Below are 13,701 nucleotides of genomic sequence, written 5' to 3'. Positions count from 1 at the left end.
TATGGGCCATATGTTTTGTAATTTGAGTGAATAGTCCATTATCAATTGCAAATGTAAAACTAACTAGAATTAGGTTGGCTACAGAACCAAATTTAAATGGTTAACTTGTTTATTAGTACAAGACCTACTGCTTGAAATGTATTTGAGAGGATTAATAAACTAAGAATATTTTGTAGATTAATGTGGAATAGTTGCATTAAACTCTGGGGCAAAACAAAAGTAGCACATTAACGGGGTATTTACTACAAGGCACTTGATTTTTCATAAGTTGGAGATAAATGTTTTAATCAGCACTACTGATTTTCTGATAAATTTCAAACAGTATTACTATATAGGAATTATTAAACATTAATATGTTCAAGATCATGCCTGTCTAGTTTCACATTTGAAAACTTTAGTGATCATGGTTGAGGCTACAGTAGCAACAAGAAAACACTACAATATTAGATACTTAATAGAAGTACCTGCTCCAAATTTAAGATTACCTGATTTCAAACTGAAAAACTGCACATGCAGCTTGAGATGTCTAGCCACCAGACATGCACCTATAATGTTTTGGTTACAAACTTTTAGTTAAGGTTCAGACAGGTTAAAAAGGCCTCAACCTAGTTTCTAAATTATTTTAATTGCCAATTTTCCCCATTGCAAGTTTACACTGTTTTAAAGTTTGTAATGAGTGCTGGAACTAATGGCTTCAGCTCTTTTCTCCTCCCCCACCTGCACCCCCATTCCATGCATGTTACACAAAGAAGAGCTTCAAACGCATGAAGAGCTGTGTAGCTCTTTCCCACGCCCACAGAAATGAATGTTACACTAAGACAGGGGTTGGCAACCTTTCAGAAGTGGTGTGCTAAGTCTTCATTTATTCACTCTAATTTAAGGTTTTGCGTGCCAGTAATACATTAACATTTTTAGAAGGTCTCTTTCTATAAATCTAGAATATAACTAAACTATTGTTGTATGTAAAGTAAATAAGGGTGTTTTAAAAAAAAAAAAAAAAAAAAAAAATCAGCTCACATGCTACCTTCGGCACATGTGCCCTAGGTTGCCTACCCCTGCACTAAGAGAAGAGCTTGAAAAACATGAAGCTGAACTCAAAAGCTTGTCTCTTTCACCAACAGAAGTTGGTCCAATAAAAGATCTCACACACAAAACGAATCAAACTCCTAAAGGGCACTTGTTAAAACTTGTTTTCTTATAGGTGCTTCTTTCAAATATAGTTTTTAAAGACAGCAAATTATGTCTCTTGCAGGTATGAGCTGACGGCAAAGAGACGGCGCAGAAGATGATGGCCTATATCATGTGCCTTTTATGCAATAACTATTTACTCTTTATTAATGTATATATGTATATTCTGTAACTAATCTATTTTAAAACTTCAGAATATTATACACAAAGCAAGTTGTGAGGTGAAATGTTTATAGTTTACCTTTTTCAATGACTGGCTATCGTTTTAGAAAAGGTAAGAATTTAAATCTTCAGATTTAGACTGGCTCTAAATGTATTATTAGGTACTCAAGCATTTGTTTGTGGATTAGTCCTACAAGGCATATCTTCAAAGAAACTTTGGTTTCCATATTTGATTGTTCATTTAAACAAGAATACAGCAGGTCTGACTTTTTTGTAAGATAGACTTCACTTCTCCAAGCTGCCAGTATCTTGTTAACAGAATGCATTAAACTATGGCAGGTGCAGAATAGACTTTCAAAACACTCCATTACAAGATGATAGTGCTTCCAAAAAAAAGTTATTACAATTGATATACAAGTCTAGATACTATTGTGATACTATTCAACTGTCCAGGAGCTTTTTATAAAGCCGATGTATAGGTGCTATCTGGAAAGGTGTATATATGTAATGAGCCACCAAAGCAGGGTGAATAACTGTGTTCCAAATTATTAACAGGGTTTTAATCTGATGTTGAAAATTTTATTACTGTACTTAACTCTGTCTTGTGAACCTTGCTAATAATGCACAGTCTACTTATAAAACTGTAGTTATCTTTAACAGGTTTTTATTTAAACATGGGTCAAGTATGTACCAAAATACTTCCACAAATTCAGTATATTTTTAAAGTTTCAAAATGTACAATAAATTGTTTAAAAATGATGGTTTTAATCTTGCTCATGAGACAAATGCAACCTGAGCCAAGGTCTAGCTCTCAGTAGCACAGCTGGCTCAAAAGACCAGCACAGGGTTTCCACTCTGCATTTGAAAGCTAGTAAGTTTCAAATATCTGTTTTTAGCTGTAAGATATTTCCCAACTTGGACATTCTGTGATTCAGCCAGACTGTGTTAACTCCTGCTCCCCAGAACCATGACGGTCAATATCCCAAAAAGCCTTTATAGCAGCCAGCCACGAGTCCAATAGTGGGTAAGCATCAGATAAATGGATCACTAATTCATATAGCAAGAACAGGATCTTCTAATACTGCAGAAAATACTGTGATTTAAGTGATGGGGTTAGTTCTACTTTTGAGTAGAAGTTAAGGGCTTTACTGCATATAAAACTATTGCTGCAGGTTTTTAAAGTTTACAACAAACTATTAATCGTTTGGCTTCCAGGGATGGCGTAGAGAAAGGTAGACTGAAGCTAAGTTTTCTGTTCCTTCTTTTTTCAGACTAGTTATTTATGCTTTCAGGACCATGATCTCTTCCCTAACCTGGTCATGGACTAATAAGAGTGCAGCCATTAAGGTTTTTACTCAACTTTTATTTTAGTCAAAACATTATAAAACTGTACATCAAGATCAAACAGGCTGGAGGTAGCGGTAAATGTCTTAACACTACTTACAGCTGAGTTTTACACATTTAAAATCTTCATCGAGCTAGCAATTTCAGACTGTGCACAGCAGGTACAATGTCATCCAGATTACTGATCTCTGAAAACAAGTTAAAAAGCACAGGAATGACACACTTGTATAGAGAAAGAACAATGACATGGCCTACAAGTTAAAATTTTAGCTTCAGTTAGAAATGTTATCAATGTCTTCTTAGAGAAAATAAACCCTTTTATGGTTTTAATCTAAAACTTAAGTTCTCTCTGGTGATTAGCATTGAAAGTCCTTGACTTGACAGCATCTATAACCAAGGGCTTTAGGTTGCTCATGCAAACCCATCCCATCTACTCCTGAAGTTGAGGAACAAGTCAGTCAGGCCCCCTTTTCCCATGCATCCAGCTGCTGCTTGTTGCCCAATCAGTTTCAGCTGTGCTACTGCTATTACTGGTAAATACCCTGCTGCAAGGCCTGGGGAAGGGTGTATACCCTCAAACTGACTCTTCCTTAAGATTTTGTTTATACACAGTAGAAGTTTAATCATACTGGCTATGACCCTCTAAAAACAAGCAGAAATGCAACATGTAGCCATTTGCAGCGTGCACCTCCCAGCCCTTATTTACATAACTAGCAAGACTCTAGACATTTTCATCCAAACTCTTCAACCAGAAATCCGGCAACAGTCCCACACAGGTGCGTGAAGAATGGAGCTAAGTGACAAACAGCTCTCTTCTGCATGACTCACTATATACTTTAACAGCAATTCTTACCCAGGAATGCATGAGCCAAGATGGGTTAGGAAGGGTCACCCACTGGTTAGTCTAGCCTGAGCAGGAGCAGCCACACTCAGTGACATAGGTGAGCAAGTGCTGTACTAGTGAGGACAGTCATTACGACTTCTAAGGCCATATCCCCGGGTTCTTTGAGTCACGGGGGGGGGGGATTTGAGGATTAGCAGCCCACAGCTCCAGCTAGCCTGGGATGAAAATCTCTAAACTTGGGCCAGAGGGGTAGTGTGAGGCTGTTATGTTTCCCTTAATTCTGGCTGTGCACACAGCATATCTTCACTGCAAACCTCATACTTAAGAGCCAGGATCCATTTGTTTTACCCCACCTGCTCTGAGGCTCCCCTGCTTCCCCATACCAGTGCCCTGCAACAAGCAATACATGGCATGCTAGTAACAATGGGAGATGGGAGGGAAGAGAAGTGGAGGCAGATGTTCAGTCACTGGCCCCACTCGCTGACTTTGGAATTAAGGCCGAGGAACACCACGACTGTGTACACAAACAACACACTGACGTTTCCACTGAAGGTCATTTTGGGTTGAGGAAATTCTGGCTGAAACCATTTTGTAAAAAATGACTTACCTAAAACCCACAGTAAATCTTGAATAAGTGCTTGAAATACTGGAAAGAAGTCTTCATGTTCTTCCAGTTTGTTGATAATACTGAAATGAGTCAATTGTAATTTTTTAAGGTTATGGTCCTGCACAAATGACTTATACAAAGGAACTGTGCAAACTTATGTTTTGCCATAACCAAGGCAGAAGTTTCTGTAAGTGACATGGCTTTGTTCTTTACAACAGGGGTGGGGAACCTGCAGCCTGCTGTTTCATTTCATGCGGTCTGCGGCAAGTGTCCGCACCATGGGCCAGAAGCTCTGCGCCCCTCCCCCGCGGGGCTGGAGCTGCAAGTACTGGCTCGCCCTGCTGCGGGGAAAGCCCCAATTCTCAGCACCCCCCTGCAGGGGTCAGTGGCCCCGGTAGAAAAAAAAGTTTCTCCGCCCCTGCTTTACAAGACTGGATCGGAGCAGTGGTCTGTATATATAATCCAGTATATTGTCGGATAGGGGCTAGTACCAGCTATTTCAGAGGAAGGTGCAAGAAATCTTGCAGTAGGGGACTTTTATTGACTCTGGCTGTTCTTGTTATCTATATATATGTCCTGTTTAAACTCCTTTCTCCAATTCTATCTTGAGCCAGTGAGGTTCACAGGCTGCTTGTACACTGAGTGAAAGGATTCCTTTAATTTTCACTGGATGTCCTGGGGGTGAAGAGGAAAGCCTCATGTACCATTATCTACCTGCAGCTGCCTCCCATAATGTTCTTTCCCACTGGGGGTTCAAACACATAGACAAGCCCTAAAGCTATGCACATATTTCACAAGTGAAAACGTTATGAATCAGAAAAGCAATTTTAAAAAATATTTACAGGGAGCTCAAGGCCTGATCAATTCAATGAAATCAACCAACCAGTTCCCCATGAGTATCCAATTAAGATGTTTCAGCTGTAATAGTAGTTCTTCCTACCACACACATGCAATATTTGTTTTGTCTCCCTTGTAAAATTCACAACTTTAATAGGATATTGGTTTAAACTGACTATAGTCTCAAGTAAAATATAGAAACTTTAGATCTTGACGTTGGCCTTAATTTTTAGGGGTTTTTTCCCTCCCAGTGCAGCCTGGAAACATTTTCCTGAGGCAAGTTCTCCAGTCCACTTGTGTAAGAGTTAAAAATGGTGATGCTGAAAGTTATAAAGTAATCCTAGCCAGTTCTCATAACTCAATCATGTGTTATTACACCTGTTATAGAAGCCAAAATACCTTTGGATGTCTTGGGTCCCCAGCAGCTGCTCTACCTGTCCAGTCACGTTTTCATTAATTACCTTACATAGCTTTCCAACAGTGTTCACCAGTACAGCAGGTGGGGCTGAATGATCTGGAAAGAACAAACGTGTCATAGCTTCCAAAATAGCAACAACATGGAAGTATTCTATGCACAAAGCAATCCTAGTATCCCTGCTTTCACTAACCTTTTCACAACGCTTTCTAAATACACCACATGTTTCAGTATTCACAGGATACACCAGCTGTAGAACTTGTATCGCTTCACTTTATTAGCTGAAAACATGATCAGTATAGCTGTTTTAGAGTGAGGAATCTCTTAATGGCTCAAAAAGCACTTCTGTTGCAAGGGTTTCAAATTCAGTTGAAATCACATGGGTCTAAAGCGTGCTGAACTATTAAGTCTTCTAACAAGGATGGAAGGATCCGACAGAAGAAAACTCCATTTTTTCCCCAGTAACATTAATTCCTTCAGTAACCCAAGGTCTTCCCTTCCTATGTATTTATTATGAAAGAATGCAACTTCCAAGGCTACCCAGAATTGCTAGAGGCAATGACCAAACCATCCATTTTGCCTCTAAAAAACAGGCTACACAACGGACCTTCATTCCCCAGTATAATGGCTGATCAGTATTTTACTCTGACTGATTTACATATGCACCCCCAAAGCAGCCAAACAGCTAGTCCATACTGGTAAGTCAAACAGGAAGTGTGGTAGGAAAGAGTCTTGCAGCAATTAGTCCATGATCACACAAAAACCAGTAAGCAAGGTAGTTATTTGCTTCTGGGAGTAACTGAGTAGGTTGTCTTGAGTTGTACAGATCCATTTTTGACATTCTAATTTTTTGTAAAAAAATAGTCCAAGGGAGAAAAAAAATTAAGTAAGCAAGCTATGGAAAAAAAAAAGACTGAAAATTGGACATGGAAAAGCAAAGTCACTGAGGTGAGTCATAAAAGATGTCTACAACAGCATGAGAATCGCTGTTAAGAGGACAGATTCAGTTATTTAAGTTGTAGTAACAATACATGTTAGAAGATCTCCAAATGCAGACGAAAATTGACTTTTTTTAAACTCTCAACCTTCAGGTAGAGACAGGAGTATAATGTACAAGTAAAACAATCAGAGGGTCAATAGATAGATGTAATATAAGATGTTAGTGTTTTTAATTAAATATTTTGAAAAAAAAACAAGTTTCCTCTCGTTGCTTCCGTTCATTATTCAATCACCACCTCTTCCCAGTCACAGCATGCTGCAGGTCAAACAACAATCACACAGATGATGGTGTGACAAAGTGGGAATTTTCTGCAAGTTTTTCAAATCCTATGTGTGCCTCAGTTTCCTTCTATACTTTGCATTGCTCCAGCACAGATGTGTGTGTCACCTCACTGTCTGGGTGGAATGAAAAGTCATTAGGAAGTGGCTGAAATCGACTCAGATCAACATGGGATTCAGAGAGACAATGCAAGCGCCACTGACTCGTGAACTGACACACTCGGCAGAGAAACCGAGGAGAGACTTCAGCTCGAGAACAAAGGACTGGGATGTGACCAGCAAAGGGTAAGTGCAGACTTCTGGTTCTGGAAGAGGCTGGCTGTTCTCTCCCGGATCTAACTAAAGAGGTCAGAAAGAGACAGGGCCTAAGATGGAACATGCTACAACTTAACTGTTGGTTTGCTCTGGCTTGACCAGAATTGACTATGCTTTAACCTTTATGTCTTTCCATGCTGTGTTCCAGTTGACTAATAAATTCTACTGTTTTGAAAAACTACTTGGGTATCACTGTGAATACTTGCTGAGGTGCATTAGTCTCTGTACAAGTCTCTACAGGGGGCCTATTTCAGTTGGACTTGCTGGGCAGAGCTCATGGTGAGCTGGAGCCCAGAGCCTTGAGCCGAGGAGGCAGTGGTGCTTACCCTGAAGGAAGAACAGGACTCCTTGGGGTCTGGCACACTGAAGAGCTCCTCCAAGAGACTGTTTAAAAGCTGTGGCATAGCACCGATCCTGTCGATCCATAACAGATGAGCTTCCCCTCCTCAAACTAAAGGGTAGTGACCCTGCCATGTTTTTATTTTTCTTCTCACAAACCCTTGTGACTGACTGACTACTCATTTCACAACACAGCTAGTGCATCCTCTTCTCTGTGTCAAGACCAACTTCTTCTCAACCAACTTTTAGTTACTTGTAAAGAGACTAAGTGAAAGGCAGTCAGTCCTTACCTAGTTCTAAGAGCTCGTGGAGGTTTCTCATAGCATTGGTCATTTCTCCAAGCTTTGTGTAAACTTCATTCATTCGCGGATAAACTCCATTCAGAGAACTCACGTCAAACAACTTTTGGAAGTGAGACACAATTGCGTACAATGTTTGTAACGAAGGCATCTGGCCGTTCTGTGACAAGCACAAAAAGTAACTTCTTAGAGAAAGATAGCAATACCCTTTAAGCCATGGAACATATTTAAACTAGGCTCTGAAGAAAAATAGACTTCTCTTATTAAAAGATTAGGAATGAATTTATTCAGACAAAAGACATACTTTAAAAGTTCTTAGCCAGAAATGTCCACCAATGTTCTTTTGATATGAGGGTAACCTCACTTTTTAATGGTTTGGGGAATATATTTAAGGATTCTCTTTGCTGATTTAGAAATAGACAAAATAAGATAAGAGCTGAAATGTTGATTACACATCTTAAGCCAAATCCATCCCTTGTCTGACTCCTTTGATTTAAATAGAGTTACATATGGGATTAAACTATATTAATAGTTTTTGCCATAATATTTATTTTCATGCACCTTGCTCCGAAACCTTGTACAGGCTTTCAAATGCATAACTCTAATCAATATACAAGGAATACAAACAGGGATTTCAGAGTAGCTTTTGCAATGGAAAACATTAAACTTCTGAAAACTTACCTTGTCCTTATTTTCTACTTCTTCCAAGATTGTATCGACTATGAATTGTAGGTCTTCAACTCGAATGCATTCAGTGATGTTAAGTGCGTCTACAGTGTGCCAGGGCACCAACTCCAGTGATAGCTTTCTCAGGGATCTATGCAAGTCCTTTAATAACAAATAATGTAACTATTAAATAAGGCACAACTCTTAATAAAGTAGAATACCGGGCAATGAATAATTTTATAAATAACAATTAGGCAAATTGACTTAGTGCAAGATGAGTAATCTAGTGTTACAGATTTTAGATTTAGTTGCCATGAAACCAGTAAACAGAAGTTCTTTATTTATTCTCAGGCCCAAGTAGAACATCACTGTTCTGTGTGCATGTGTGATTTTTTTTTTTTTTTAAGTGTAGTTAGTATAATTTTGTTAACAGATCCTAGTAGTTTGTTACAGTGGGAATGGCCTAACATCTTTATTTACACCAAAAAGCCAACAGTCTGGTAAGAAGGAAAAGATAGAACACTAGAACATAAAATACCCAGAGTATAAATTCTATGATTTTTTTCCCAGGTACTCTTCAGAGTAATCCAAATGTGTTGTATGATACAATATTTGAGTGGAGGAAGATATTTAATCCTTTTCCATACCACAGGACCTATCTAGGATTATAGCTTGGTAAATAATTGATTTTTCAATTCACTGACAACTTCAGAAAGTTTAAAAAAAATTGTTTCAGGTCAAATGAAAATCTGTTTTAATTTTGACCATTTTTACACAAATGATTTTTTTTTTAAATAAAATTACAGGAAATTTTAGAACAAAAAGTTGTTACAAACTGAAGCATTGAAACACTGTTTTGAAATGAAACAAAACAGTGTGATTTTAAGTTGTTTTGGGAAAAGGGGTTTTCCATGAACCATCCGGCAAAAGACATGAATTTGCGAAGTGGTTCAGTGTCACCAAATTTCCATTTTTCAACAAAAATCACTTAGCTGTATCCAGGATACTACATTTTAAAAGAGTACGTGAATGAAGTGACTGGAATAATAACGTAATTTTTAAAAATTAAATTAAGCCATAATAGATTTGGAAGCTACATATGCTAACGTAGAACATGGAAAGAAAGAGATGGTCACCAGTTAAGGAATGCAAAGCTAAGTACAATAATTTATTACCTTTAGGGACATTAGCTGGTCTGCCCACATTTCCACTGTAGGAGGAAGGTGTTCAAAACCACATTCTTGTCCATTCTCTTTCATGTAATTTTGGACTGGCCCTTTACTCCACTTATATATTACCAGAGGAGCTCTTGGACTACTTATAACAGAATCAATCCTGGATAGCACCTTTAACACCAAAGAGATGTTTTTATTGCTCAAATAATCAACACAATGCTGTTATTTAGCCTAGGAAATTATATCATCGTTTCAATAGTTACACATTCACACTGTACAATAGTATCTGTATACTTCAACACTAATCTAAATAACTGATTCGAAGACAAAGATCTAGTCAGTCACATCACCATTTACAAGCCACTTACTAAAACGTTCACTAACAGTAAAAAAGTGTGCACACTTCACACGAGAAGACTAGAGAAAAATCTTACAAGACAAGCTTCAAAAAGTTATTTTGCAGGCCCTCAAAACAGGTGTACACAAAAGGACAGAGTCTCACTCAGAGGTTTGGTATGCATTACAACACATCTCAACATCTGCTGTTATACAGACCTAAATTCAACCAATGAAATGTACAAATTTTAGCCAGCATTTTTACAAGCAATTCTATTGCAAAAAACCACTTGTTTCCTTTGGAAATTGTTTTCATGGCACGTACATGCAGCATTTTATGTTTGTTCAAATGAACAGAAGAACCTCGCTAATCCACACAAATGGGGGAGGAGGTGAAGATAGGTAATGGTACAGAGTAGTGAGTAATGACTGCCAAGCAGGCTCGGGGAAGAAAAAGGGCGCAGTAATAGCAATGTTACCAGCTAATGGCGAACACATTAGCTCTAGAGCATTACTGCTTGCCTTGGGCATGACCAGGTGATAGCATGCTACATAAGAATGGCCATACTGGGTCAGATCAATGGTCCATCTATCCCAGTATCTTGTCTTCCAACAGTGGTTGGTGCCAGATGCTTCAGAGGGAATGAACAGAACAGGGCAATTATCAGGTGATTCATCCCATTGTCCAAACAGTTTCTGGCAGTCGGCGGTTTAGGGGGACACAGAACATGGGGCTGCATCCCTGACCATCATGGGTAATAGCCACTGATGGACCTATCCTCCATGAATATATCTAATTGGTTTTTTAACCCAGTTATACTTTTCGCCTTTACAACATCCGCTGACAAAAGTTCCATAGGTTGACTGTGTGTCAACCTTGTAACTCTTCACAGTCAGCTTTGGACTTAACTATCTTGAGTAATTTTGTATTGTCTGCAAACTTTGCCACCTCACTTTTTATGCCCTTTTCCAAATCATGTATGAATATTTTGAACAGCACTGGTCCCAGTACAGATCCTTGGGGGACCCCACTATTTACCTCTTTCTACTGTGAAAACTGACTATTTATTCCTACCCTTTGTTTCTTATATTTTAACCAGTTATTGATCTATGAGGACCCTCCCTCTTATCCCATGACTGCTTACTTTGCTTAAGAGCCTTTGGGGGGGGGGGGACCTTGTCAAAGGCTTTCTGAAAGTCCAAGTATACTATCTCAACTGATCACCCTTATCCAAATGCCCGTTGACCCCTCAAAGAATTCTATTAGATTGGTGAGGAATTATTTTCCTTTAAAAAAAATCCATGTTGTCTCTTCCCCAACATACTATGTTCATCTATGTGTCTGATAATTCCATTCTTTACAGTAGCTAGACATTACCAATCACTATTTGAGTTATTCAGAAACATTTGCAGTATTTGATTGACAGCCACTAGATAAGTGGTGATGTAGATGGTATGAAGTGTACTTCTCTGGAAGTTACAGAAGCCATAGATCTTAGACCTTTCACAATTTTCTGTCAGAGTGATTTTCATGCGTTCAAATGGAACTTCACTTGTAAAGGGCTTGAAAAAACTGAAAAACTGCTTAAGATGCTTTTTTGTCTCCTACTTGTGCCAAGCAGCAGGCAAAACAGCAGGCGCTAAACCTGTGAAAGGAGCACTGTGCTGGCACTGCCTTGTCAGGATGGGGAGAGGGGAAAAGGTCAGAATGCTTACTTAGATTGTAAGTTCTTTGCGGCAGGAACCATTTATTTGTTCTGTGTTTGCACAGTGCTTAGCGCAATGGTGGGCAACCTGTGGCCCATCACGGTAATCTGCTGGTGGGCCGCGAGACAGTGTTTACATTGACCGTCCACAGTCAGCTCCCAGTGGCCGTGGTTCACCGTTCCCAGCCACTGGGAGCTGCAGTAAGCAGTGACCAGCACGTCCCTGCAGCCCATGCTGCTTCCCGCAGCTCCCATTGGCCAGGAACAGCAAACTGTGATTACTGGAAGCTGCGGCCGGTCAACATAAACACTGTCTTGCAGCCCGCCAGCGGATTATTCTGACAGGCCACAGGTTGCCCACCACTGGCCTAGCGTAATGGGTCCTGGTTCATGACTCGGGATCTAAGACACTACCACAATACAAATAATAAATACAAAAATGTAAACATACCTCACCTTGCATGTCACAGTAACACTCATCCCTCATGACACTGTTACCCTCGAGTTCACATTTAGCTAACCCACTATATTTTTTGCAGGGAGAAGTTTCCCCACAGTACAAAGGAACGACTTCAGTTCCTCCACGCCTCTTAAGCCCTTAACATGGAGCATAAGTATTGCAAAGGGCATTGAGCAGGCCTTCTATCCTGGAAAGAGTTTCAGGCACTGTCACTTCTGTCCTTTGTCAATCCGTTCTCTCTGCCTCCTTGCAATCTGATGTGGTAATTTACACTATAATAGGTTCATGCCAAATAGCCTTATCCTTAGTGCAAAAATGCTGACTATTAAACATTATGAGGCATGGGACTACATATGAAAACTCTGAATCACAACACCACACACTTAAGTTTAAATAGTTATATGAGATTAGTCTTTTATGTTTTGTTATAGAACAGTTAGCTATAATTGAAAACAATCCATTTGAAATGTGTATCTATACCTGTAAGTATCTCCTGCAACCTGCTTGTAGCTGATCTTCTCCTGTCACACTCTCAGATTCATTGTTTTCTTTTATCTTTTCTCCCCTAATAATCCCATATGATCTACATGCAAAACAAATACAGCATTTCACACAAGGTCTCCCAATAGCAGCATTTCGTTTCAACCTGAGTAGAGGAAAAATACACTGGCACTTACAGCTAAAATCTCCATCTTTTTTAGTCTTATTATATTTACACAGACAGCTTTATATGTGCACTTTTTTCCCATTTACATCATATTATTGAAATCAGATCATCTTAAACAGAAAGTTTTAAAATTAAAAGTTGTGCCCTAAACACTAAACATGTGAAAATTCAAAGGTAAAAGCTGACACTGAACTCACTAACACACTATTCCCCAGTTGTGATTAGATGGTGCAAGGTCAGTGTGCAGTATTATACAACATAAGGGTACCCAAGGATGAAACTGTCCTAGCAACCACCAATTTAAACTATGGTTAGCATGGATTAGCAAGGGCTAGATTGTGTTACCCTCTTTATGTTGAGCAGTATCTGACTATACAATAAATCCCACTGACATCAACTATTTGAGGAGTAAGACCCTACTCAACTTGAGTATCATAATCTAGCCTCAGAAGTTTTTGCTCTTAACCTTCAAGGTACTACACAATTCTATTCCAGTCTACATCTCCACTGTCATCCCTTTCTAAACTCACATGCACACCTGCTCTTTGCAAGCTATCCCCACCTTTAATGGAAAAATTCTTGCAATTCTTACAGTGGTCAATGAATTGAAATTAATGAGAATTTTACTTGTGTAGGGACCACAGAATTTGGTCTTCAGTTTTTACAGGCATTTGAACATTTTTATAACACTCTTTGACATAGTATTAGAGTGCCTTCCTTACATACTGCCTCTTGAACACCTTTATCATCTTACTGTGTGAGGCAAACAAGCTCTCCTCAAGATGCACTTATTCTGAGAAGCCTATCAGTATAAATCCACCACCCACATTATATATTAAAATTAACAGATGAGAAAATGTTGCATATCTCTGAAAGTTCACATCCTGAAGTTTTGTATATAAGCTAGGTGTCTTCCAAGTTCTGTATAACTAGGCACGCAGATGGCACTCCACATATACACAGACGAGCGCGTGCAAAAACAGGATTACTTTTTTAGAAAATATCTGGTCAAATGATGCTACAGATAAATACCTCCTCCAGCTATGCTAGGTTTCTAACTTTT

General features: G+C 39.0%; 2 protein-coding genes across 17 annotated transcripts in view; one reads left to right on the top strand and one right to left on the bottom strand.

Moving 5' to 3' along the window:
- ESYT3 (extended synaptotagmin 3) overlaps window positions 1–2,106 on the top strand; it is a 57,778-nt gene extending 55,672 nt beyond the window's left edge. The window contains exon 23 of the mRNA XM_005279906.4: window positions 1,253–2,106. Coding sequence (XP_005279963.2) covers window positions 1,253–1,289 — 37 coding nt within the window. The 3' untranslated portion in view covers window positions 1,290–2,106. The remainder of the gene's footprint in view (window positions 1–1,252) is intronic.
- A 586-nt stretch (window positions 2,107–2,692) lies between these two features.
- Window positions 2,693–13,701, bottom strand: part of CEP70 (centrosomal protein 70) — a 20,781-nt gene continuing 9,772 nt past the window's right edge. For 10 of the 16 annotated variants that reach the window (XM_065561555.1, XM_065561560.1, XM_042843124.2 and 7 more), the window contains exons 12-18: window positions 12,452–12,554; window positions 9,470–9,640; window positions 8,310–8,456; window positions 7,620–7,788; window positions 5,382–5,496; window positions 4,146–4,225; window positions 2,693–2,882 (exon numbers count right to left, since the gene is read on the bottom strand). In XM_065561555.1, the coding sequence (XP_065417627.1) occupies window positions 2,821–2,882; window positions 4,146–4,225; window positions 5,382–5,496; window positions 7,620–7,788; window positions 8,310–8,456; window positions 9,470–9,640; window positions 12,452–12,554 (847 nt within the window). In that variant the 3' untranslated portion in view covers window positions 2,693–2,820. The remainder of the gene's footprint in view (window positions 2,883–4,145; window positions 4,226–5,381; window positions 5,497–7,619; window positions 7,789–8,309; window positions 8,457–9,469; window positions 9,641–12,451; window positions 12,555–13,701) is intronic. The other 6 variants (XR_010591526.1, XR_010591527.1, XR_010591528.1 and 3 more) reach the window with 1 other exon arrangement.

The sequence above is a fragment of the Chrysemys picta genome, chromosome 11 (assembly GCF_011386835.1).
Source record: "Chrysemys picta bellii isolate R12L10 chromosome 11, ASM1138683v2, whole genome shotgun sequence".
In the NCBI taxonomy this organism is placed as follows: domain Eukaryota; kingdom Metazoa; phylum Chordata; order Testudines; family Emydidae; genus Chrysemys; species Chrysemys picta.
Note: the sequence above shows the minus strand (reverse complement) of the source record. Positions and strands in the feature narration are given on the sequence as shown.